The sequence below is a fragment of the Gadus chalcogrammus genome, chromosome 21 (genome assembly GCF_026213295.1).
Source record: "Gadus chalcogrammus isolate NIFS_2021 chromosome 21, NIFS_Gcha_1.0, whole genome shotgun sequence".
Classification (NCBI taxonomy): Eukaryota; Metazoa; Chordata; class Actinopteri; order Gadiformes; family Gadidae; genus Gadus; species Gadus chalcogrammus.
This window is the reverse complement of record NC_079432.1, coordinates 6,887,048-6,897,047: the sequence shown is the minus strand read 5'-3', so window position 1 is coordinate 6,897,047 and position 10,000 is coordinate 6,887,048. Positions and strand designations below refer to the sequence as shown.

Genomic DNA, 10,000 nt, shown 5'->3' with positions numbered 1-10,000 from the left:
GCGGGGAACAGGGTGCCCCCTTCGGTCTTGGTCTCAGCCAGCTTCCCCGTCCTCAGCAGCACCTCAGCAAAGTTCTCCTGGGGCACGCCGCTGCAGCCTGCATACACGTCCTGACTCTGGAGAGGGGTGTGTGTGTGTGTGTGTGTGTGTGTGTGTGTGTGTGAGAGAGAGAAAGTTAGTGTGTGTGTGTGTGTGTGTGTGTGTGTGTGTGAAATGGTAGGGTGTGGGTATTGGACAGGAAATTGAATGAAAACAAACAACAAGAAAAAGTTGGCGAGCCATTGGTTGACACACCCCCTCAACACCCACACACACACACACACACACACACACACACACACACACACACACACACACACACACACACACACACACACACACACACACACACACACACACACACACACACACACACACACACACACACACACAGCTAGAGACGGAGGCAGAATGGAGCGCGTACTGAAAGTGACTAACGGTCTTCATTTACAGGTGCTCTGCTCACAGAGGCAGAGTGGGGGGCAGGAGCGACGGTAAACACTGCAGTAAACCCATAAACTGCACCAAACGAAGGTCAAATGAAGTGGTCCGTCGCTCAGCCGCGCACGTCAAGGGCCCCCCGCGGCCCGTGTTGAGATCTTTAACCTTTATAGTCCCATGGTCCCAGAGGCCACCCCTTCAATGACCAGACACATTTCCCCTCCTCGCTCCCTTGTCACTCCATCACCCCGTCTCCCCCAGGCCGTCCGTCTCCCCCATCCCTCCCGTCCGTCTCTCTCTCCCCCGCCCCCCTTAGCCCTCCCGTGTCCTTCTCCCTCCCCCCTCTCCCCCAGCGTTCCCCCGTCCCTCTAGTCTCCCCCGTCTCACTTCTCACCTCACTCCTTTCTACCTCTCTCTCCCCCCTCTCCCCCAGCGCTCCCCCGTCCCTCTAGTCTCCCCCGTCTCACTTCTCACCTCACTCCTTTCTACCTCTCTCTCCCCCCTCTCCCCCAGCCCTCCCCTATTCCTTATAGTCTCCCCTGTCTCCCTTCTCACCTCTCTCTCCCTTCTACCTCTCTCCCCCCTCTACCCCAGCCCTCCCCCATCCCGATAGTCTCCCCGAGGCCTCCCTTCTCACCTCTCTCTCCCTTCTACCTCTCTCTCCCCCTCTCCCCAATCCCTCCCCCGTCTCCCTCTGTCCAGGTCCCTCCATCAATTTATTGACAGCGGTATGATAAAAAACAATTGATCAGCTGGCTCCAAGACAGATGGACAAAGGGCCTGGGGGGCGGGGGTCTACTATTGACTGATGCAGGACGGAGGACGGATAAATGTTAGTGAGGACCAGAAGGGGGTGATGGTGGTAGCAGGATGTGTGTGTGTGCGTGTGTGTGTGTGTGCGTGTGTGTGTGTGTGTGTGTGCGTGTGTGTGTGTGTGTGTGGTGGCGGGTTTGGAGAGCGCTATTAAAATGTCATGAGCGGAGACGTATCGGCCCTCTCGGTTTCCCCTTGCGTCCACTCTTTAAGCCATCCACATGATTTGTGTCTCAGAGTAAAAAGCCCAGTCATAGCCCACAGGGTGTCCATTTTCTGGAGGCGCTGGAAGGTCAAATTACTCCCGTCCTCACTTTTATCCTTTCTGCCCCCTCTGTCACTGCCTCTGTGCTCCCCCCGCCTCTCTCTCCTGTTTAGCATACAGCTGCCGTTTCTCCTGTCGCTATTTAACATTAAACGGCTACTGGCCCGGGGCAGTTCTGACCGCCGCAGCCTTCAGACGGGCGCCGATACCGCCCCAAATGACTCGCTTTTTGTGCTCGATTATTAAGCAGGAGTCCACATTCGTTTTGATCCTCACGCTAGGCGCCATGGCGATTTGGAGTGAAAGTAAACTAAAAAAACATACATAAGTGAACAAACATAAAAAGGATTTCCAAATAAGAAAACACCAACAGCAGCCTTGAAGCCGAGAAACCATTTCCTCAGGGCTGCGTCGTCTATTTACCTTGGGCGGTAATTAATGGAAGAAGAGTGCGGGTGAAACTGAACGCGAGGTAAACAAGCCCTCAACCGGGTCCCACTCACCGGGTCTATGTAGGGGTTGTGGTGGAGCTCCTGGTAGAAGGGTCCGCAGGCCTGTCTCTCCAGCCCAGCGTTGTCAAGCCCCGCCCCCTGGCCGCCGGACCCCGTGCCAGGACCCTGAACAGACGCACAGACCTCGTTAAGCATGGGCAGCCGCCCCCCGCCGCCTCCCTCGGGCTGGGCGGCCTTGTGTGTGTGTGTGTGTGTGTGTGTGTGTGTGTGTGTGTGTGTGTGTGTGTGTGTGTGTGTGTGTGTGTGTGTGTGTGTGTGTGTGTGTGTGTGTGTGTGTGTGAGAGCGAGAGATACAGAGAGAGAGTGGGTGTGTGTGTGTGTGTGTGTGTGTGTGTGTGTGTGTGTGTGTGTGTGTGTGTGTGTGTGTGTGTGTGTGTGTGTGTGTGTGTGTGTGTACATATTTTTATTTGCGTGGGTGTTTGTGTATATTTCTTTGTTTACTGCATAACTTTCACACACACAGACATACACACACACACACACCTCCTTCCCTTTACCCAACCCCTACTTGCCCCCCTGTGCCTCCGGTTTCCATGTATGCGTGCGTGTGTGTGTATGTGTGTGTGTGTGCATGTGTCCTAGGAAATAGCCCCAACTTCACCCTTTAACCCCCCGTCTGGTTCATGCGTGCGTAGGCATGCATGTGTGTGATTCTGTTCAACCTTCCCCTCAACTTTACCAACCCACTCACGAGCCACCACCCCCCAGACTCCAGCTGCCCACCCAGACCAGAAGAAGGAGCCATCCATCCTGGCACTGGTGGGCAACACACAGACGCTGGCCAGAGACAGGAGGAGGGAGTGAAACGTTCAGCAGGAGCAGGAGTTAATGATGTGGACGTGGGGAGGTCCAAATTGCTGGTTGCCTTCTTTGGTTGAAAGCCTATTAAGAGCTAGGGGGGGGGGGGGGGGGGGGGCGGGACACACGCACACTCACACACACTTATCATGTGGCAAGTGTGTTGTTGGAGCCAGCTCTGTTTCTCCTCCATTCCTGCATCCCCTTGTGCAGGTATACACGCACACACACACACACACACACACACAAAAACACATATGCACGAATACACACACACAAACACACATGCACGAATACACACGCACACACACACACACAAACACGCACCCTCACACACAAAAATGCGAGCACACAAACACTTGCAAACGAACACACACACACACTCAAACACACATGCACGAATACACACACACACATACAAACACGGACACCCTGACGCACAAAAATGCGTGCACACAAACGCTTGCAAACGCCCACACACAGACACACAGACGTCCGCACAAAGGCACCTGCAGCGGGCGGAGGTAGTTGAGGGAGTCCTTCCACCAGCGGTGGTCGCCCACCGCGGTCAGCACCGCCTTGGTCGTCATCCCCGTGGTGGTCAGCACCTTCATGGTGGTGGCGGTGGTCCGCTGGAGCAGGTCCCCCGCCCGGCCCCCCGAGGAGCCAGCAGATGGGGTTCCGGGCTGCGGGCCAAACCAAGACGGTGGGGGGAATCAAACCAGAAATATAAAATGAAATAAATAAAACAATCCATTGTAATGGAATTTCAATGTTTGGCTGCCGTCCCAGGCTTCACGGAGGGACAAATATATCGCATTTATTTGTGTACGGTTCGATTTAATCTTCCAGATTAAACAAAAACACAGTTTTTTGTATTGAAGGGCGCTTGAGACGCAGGGCCCGGTGATGGTGGATTCGATTGTTATCGTATTTTATTTTTTATTTTTTTGCGGCTGCACATTGTGCAACTTTTCGTCTGCTGTGCTGGGTATTGCAGAATTGGAAAAGGCTTTAGAAACACATTTAGGGAGGCGGCGCGGTTAGGCCAAATCGTTTAGTCCCTTGCAATAATACTTTACTCGCTCAGGGAGTGCAGGCAGCAACAGAAGGGACCCGCACTTACAGCCATGCAAGGCGGCCCACACACACGCACACACACACACACACACACCCATACTCTCATTCACATCCTCAGTACATTTTTGACTGCTTCAAAGGAAGGAAAAAAATTGGATGGACAAGATGTGGATGCCAAAACACCACACACACGCACGCACACACATGCGCAAGCACACGCACGTGCACACACAGCCAGGCAAGCACCAGTCCAAATACATGGGTGATCCAGATCATTAAACATTAAAAGCCACTTCTGGATAGGCATGAATAAACCAGGGCGCATGGCAACATCAACACTAGAATTGATAGCTTGTCAAACGGGAAACAATAGGTGTAATCATTCACAGACAAAGCACAGAGGCAGACACAACAAACACACATACTGTTGCACGCAGGCACACACCAACAAACAAATGGATTAACACAAATAAGTCTGCTGCACACACACACACACGCACAAGCACACACACTCACACACACACGCTGAAATCTTCATAGACAAACATATACACAGATCTACCCTTTCACACACACACACACACACACACACACACACACACACACACACACACACACACACACACACACACACACACACACACACACACACACACACACACACACACACACACACACACACAGTCCTGATCGGCCCATGCACACCCAGAGAAACACACACCTGTGTAGCGGAAGAGTCCTCTGCCTCTGGTGTTGCTGGGGTGACATTAGGCTCCATCTGATGGTTGACGGCCTGGTACAACATCTGAAAGGAAGTCAACAAAGCTGCCCGCTCTTATTGTGTCACGCAATTGTGTTTTCCGGCGATGAAACTTATTTCATCTGCTGAAGTGCCTTCCTTGAATAGATGACAGCCTTATCATTATTTTGTGTGTGTGTTCTTTCCTGTAAGTGTTTTTGTGTCCGTCATAGTGGGGTAATTTCATTGTGTGTGCGTGTGTGTGCGTGTGGTTGTTTTTGTGTGTGTGTGTTTCTATGTGTGTGTGTGTGTATGTGTATGTGTATGTGTGTGTGTGTGTGTGTATTTGTTTTTGTGTGTTTGTTTTTGTGTGTGTGTGTGTGTGTGTGTGCGTGTGTGTGCGTGTGTGCATGTGTGTGTTTTTGTGTGTGTCTGTGTGTGTGTGTGTGTGTCCATATGTGTCTCTGTGTGTGTATGTGTCTGTGTCTATATGTGTGTGTGTGTTATAGTGCGTTTATGTGTGTGTGTGTGTGTGTGTGTGTGTGTGTGTGTGTGTGTGTGTGTGTGTGTGTGTGTGTGTGTGTGTGTGTGTGTGTGTGTGTTCGCACGCGCGCGTGCATGCGTGCGTGTGTGTGTATGCGTGTGCGTGTATGTGTGTGTGCGTGCGTGCGTGCGAGAGAGAGCGGTTAGGGTAAGGTTACCAACCTGGGTGGCCAGGTCGCTGGAAGCAGCCAGCAGACCGTGGATGCTGTCGGGGGGGCAGTGGGTGAGGCTGAAGGCCAGCAGCTCCTGCCGGGCCGCCAGGTCCCCGTAGCCCTCACACTGTCCCAGCACACTCACCACCTCCCAGGCCGGGCTAAAGCCTGGTCCCGGAGGGAGAGGCCGAAGGGAAAGGGAAGGAAGGATAGGATGTCAGAAGACGACCTCAGTGTCAGAGTACATTCCCGCATCAGGTTTATTTGTATTTATTATTTTTAGGCTTTTCCGGAACTGCTGCTATGTGTTAAGACGTGCAACGGTGTGTTGGTGTGCCTGGTTGTGTATCTGTGTGTATGTGTGTGTTTGTGGATTTCCACGTTCAAAAGACAAATATGTATCCGCCAGGAGATTATTTACGATGTGTACACACACACACCCGCACACAGATGAAGAAACAAACACACACACACACATGCACGCAGCACACACACAAGATATTTGTTTTCGGCAACTATATCAATTTCAATCTTCTACGTTGTCTTACTGCTCTAAGCTACAACACCAAAAAACAATCAGATAACACACACACACACACACACACACACACACACTCACACACACACACACACACACACACAAACACAAGGCTGAAGTAGCTGATTGAACTTTGAGCATGTATCCAATACAAGGGAAGAGAAGGCCATATATATATATCAGGCTTTGAGACGATGCAAAATGTAACTCATAGCCCGGGGATATCAAAGTGCATTCACATATAGATGGCCTCTCGACTGAACAGAACCCTGCATAATTCTCCCTAATACATCTGGTATGGATGCAGAGGATGTAGCAGGGACTGTGTGTCTGTGTCTAACGGAAACATTCAGCCCTCCCCGAGCGATCCAACACAGAGCATTGACACTAATCTGATTGCATCGTCAGATTTCCGGTCTAGTGCTATATTTCAATTTTTTTTTACACTCCATTGTCGTCCCTCGTTGCTGGGCAGTGTGGACAGGGCTGTGTAATGTTCTGCTGGGATGCGGTACACTCCACCATTAAAGCGATTAAAACAATGAATTATTAAGGTAATGCGTGGCCGTCCCTTACCCCTTCAGATAAGATTGGGGGGAACGCTAGTTCCAGTGAGTGGGAGTGTGTGAGGAGTTCCTCTGGAGTTCACTGCTGGTGCTATCAAACGGAGGTGAGAAGACAGTACAAGGGGAGCATCCCCAAGCCCACCCTCCTCCCCTCTCCCCCCTCTCCCCTCCCCTCCTGCTTAAGCCTCACTTCTGAATTCTTAACTTTTTTCTTTCTTTTTTTCCTCCCACTTTACTCCACGAGGAGGGAGGGAGGGAGGGAGGGAGGGAGGGAGGGAGGGAGGGAGGGAGGGAGTGGGACAATGAGGACACCGCAGTCGACGGGAAAGCGTTGCTTACAAACAGCCGGTGTGAAAGATACAAATTGCTTGTGGTTAAACACTGCCGCAACGAATAAAGCGGCCGGCTTTGTATATTAATCATGTTTTCGAGAGCGCCGCGTTGACAAGAGCGGCAAATCACCATACTGTAAGAGCGCCCACGAGTGCACTGGGTTAGCCTCACCCCTCGGATCTCCTTTTCCCCCGTGGATCCATACGTCTATCCAGAGAACGGTCCATCTGTTCCCCCTGTTGCTCCGCGTACGTTTACATCGCGCAGGGAGAGAGAACCCGAAGCCTGTATGAATCAATGACGCGCTGTCGGAGATGCTGACGATCTGATGATCTACCAGCCTTGTACTGCGTGGGCATCTATGTAACACGGGTAATTAATAACGGGGTGGAATCAAGAGCGCACGGAATATCACCATCGCCAATCGCCGTGCGTTTTTATATGTTCACCGATAATCGCTTTGCGGTTGCGGATTTGCGTTGTTATCCGTGATAGATGGGGAGACGGCCGGTGGATGCTAAGCCCACCCGATTGCCAGGAAGTGTAGCAGTCATAAGAGTCGATAGGATGGAGCACAACGGCCATAAAACACAATATCAGGGCGGAGGAATGTTTATGATGCTGACCAGAAAGGACAACACTCAAATCTTCGCAGAGCAAGGGATGCGATTGGTCAGTACAGACGATAGCGTGCTTTGCAGGTCGTCAGAGACAACAAGAGGAAGGGAAGAGGTCATAATTCACAATACCAGGTTTACTATTGGTCATAAAAAGAGATGAACAGTAAGGAACAGTAAGAAACTCATACTGCCAGATATATCATTGGTTAGGTCAAAATCGTATAGATTGCAGGAAGGATAGTGGATATAATGGAGAATAGCAGGGACAGGATTAGGGGGGTGATGTACTGTACCTGCCGCCATGAGGTCCTGGCAGTGGATGTAGGAGGCCTTGTAGTCGAGACACTGGGCAGCCTGCTCAGCCAGGAGAGTTAACACCTGCCCCTTGCGCTGGTCTGCCTCATCCCCTAGACAGACAGACACACACACACACACACACACACACACACACACACACACACACACACACACACACACACACACACACACACATGCATGCTCTCACACACGCACATGCATATACGCAACCACACACACACACAAGACACAAGCAGACGAATTAGACTTCCGAAGTGATTACACAAACCCAAACAGGGAAACGGTGTTCAAACAGTATTTCCGGGAATCATTTTTCAATCTGTGGAGATGGATGTCACCGAAGCAGTGCAAACACACTCTGCCATCTCATAATCCTCCATATCGTGTAGCACATCCAACTTATTACATCTTCCACCTAATCCTTCATCTAAACAAACACTCCGGCGCGCACACATCGGGTACACAAACAAAGACTGGTCTCGCGCTCACCCACACACTGACGCGAACGCACAGACGGTGTTGTGCATGTGCGAGAGTGCCCGCCCACGCCTGATGTGGAAAACCAAAATATGATTCAGCGCATTAACTGCAGCCGAAGCTGACGGAGGCACGACATCACAATTTTTCTGATATGAACTATTTTGTTTGGAATTCATCATCACCCGACGAGAATAAATTAATGAGGAAGTCAAATTAAATAATACCTTCGTGCCCTTGGCCCCCCTATGTGCATTAATCTCAGCCCGACAACCCCTGGAGCCCGCAAGAGGCATTATAAGCATGCACAGGGCGTACTAATTATGCACAGGATGTTAGCATGTACGGGACAAACTCAGCATGTGCGGGGGAGCGAAGGGTGCTAGCACGTGGGGGGTACTTGGCTGAGGATAGGTGTTGGGCAGGGTTGGAGTAGGGTTGGACAGGTGAAGCATGGACAGGGTCTTAGCATGCGCTGGGCATTGGCAATTGGCATGCATGGCGTGTTAACAAGCTCAGGACCGCAGCATGCTAAGGGACGCTATCATATACAGGGTTGACTTACTGTGCAAAAGGGATTAGCATTCAGGGTACGTTAGCATGCACGGTGTGTTAAGAGTGCAGGTTAAGTTAGCATGCAGGGTACGTTAGCATGCAGGGTGCGTTAGCATGCACGGTTTGTTAGCCAGCCCAGCGGGGTGTTAGCCAGCCTAGCGGGGTTAGTTCCCCCTTTGATCCCTGCGACAAATTATCAGAAGAAGAAGACTTGTGGAGAAGGTGATGCTTGTGAGAGAGTCTATGTTTATCATCACAGCGCGTTGGAGACGGGATCACGTCAAGCGGGCCTCCTGTGTGACGCGTGGGCCAAGTGACGGGTCCATGATTGGCTGCTTATAGTGGGGGGTGAAGGGATGCGTTGGTGGCATGCCATTGTGAAGGCATGCAAGGAGTGATGAATGAGGGGGTGATGGGTGAGGGTCTCTCTTTGAAGAGGCTTATCAAGTCTCTGGAGTTATTCTGGATGAGCGCCCGGTGGGCAAAGGTGTTGGATTTAGTGAGTGAGTGAGTGAGAGAGTGAGAGAGAGAGAGAGTGTGTGTACCACTGCATGCGTTTGAGCATCTGACCCGTTTCCCTGCCTTCCTTTTGACCAAAACAATATATAGATGGGCTCAAATCAATATCTGGCCTCGTTCCACATAGCAGACATAAATAAAGAACTCAACTCAGAAATTTCGAAGACAAATTGAAAATCCAACCCTTTCCCTGGCAGCTGACACCGAGATCGTGCGGGAACGGTGAGGCATGTCGGAATTATTGACAAAAGAGATAACAATCTTCCAATAAAGAACTGTCATTATAAATCAACATTTTGAAGGAAAAACATCTAAAAGGCTACGTCAACAACAGCAACAACAAAAGTAACAATCCTAAATTGTGTTTGGGTCAAACGCTACTCCCACACGTTGATCCGTCTCGCCGTGAGCCGGAGCAGTGAATCTCCTCGGTGTACGACCGTCTTCCCTATCATACCCGTCAATCCAGAGGAAGGGCACAGCTGTTACTGTTGTTGTTGTTGTTGTTGTTGTTGTGCTTTTTATTCTCTTGGCAGCCTGGCGGCCTCAGATTTACAGAAGACTTCCGCAGACCCCAGGCAGGGACCCAAGCCAGAGGGGCACCGCTGATAACTCTATTAAATATTCACAGCGGAGACTGGGAGCGCTGCACCCATCAAAACCCTTCCAGCCCTTTGGTTGTTTATTTTAAA

General features: G+C 51.0%; 1 protein-coding gene across 1 annotated transcript in view; it reads right to left on the bottom strand.

Moving 5' to 3' along the window:
- Positions 1-10,000, bottom strand: part of nbas (NBAS subunit of NRZ tethering complex) — a 132,895-nt gene that overhangs the window by 60,094 nt on the left and 62,801 nt on the right. Inside the window, exons 34-39 of the mRNA XM_056581911.1 lie at positions 7,733-7,846; positions 5,393-5,550; positions 4,670-4,753; positions 3,378-3,554; positions 2,062-2,175; positions 1-116 (exon numbers count right to left, since the gene is read on the bottom strand). The exon at positions 1-116 is cut by the window's left edge and continues 8 nt beyond it. Of these exons, the coding sequence (XP_056437886.1) occupies positions 1-116; positions 2,062-2,175; positions 3,378-3,554; positions 4,670-4,753; positions 5,393-5,550; positions 7,733-7,846 (763 nt within the window). The remainder of the gene's footprint in view (positions 117-2,061; positions 2,176-3,377; positions 3,555-4,669; positions 4,754-5,392; positions 5,551-7,732; positions 7,847-10,000) is intronic.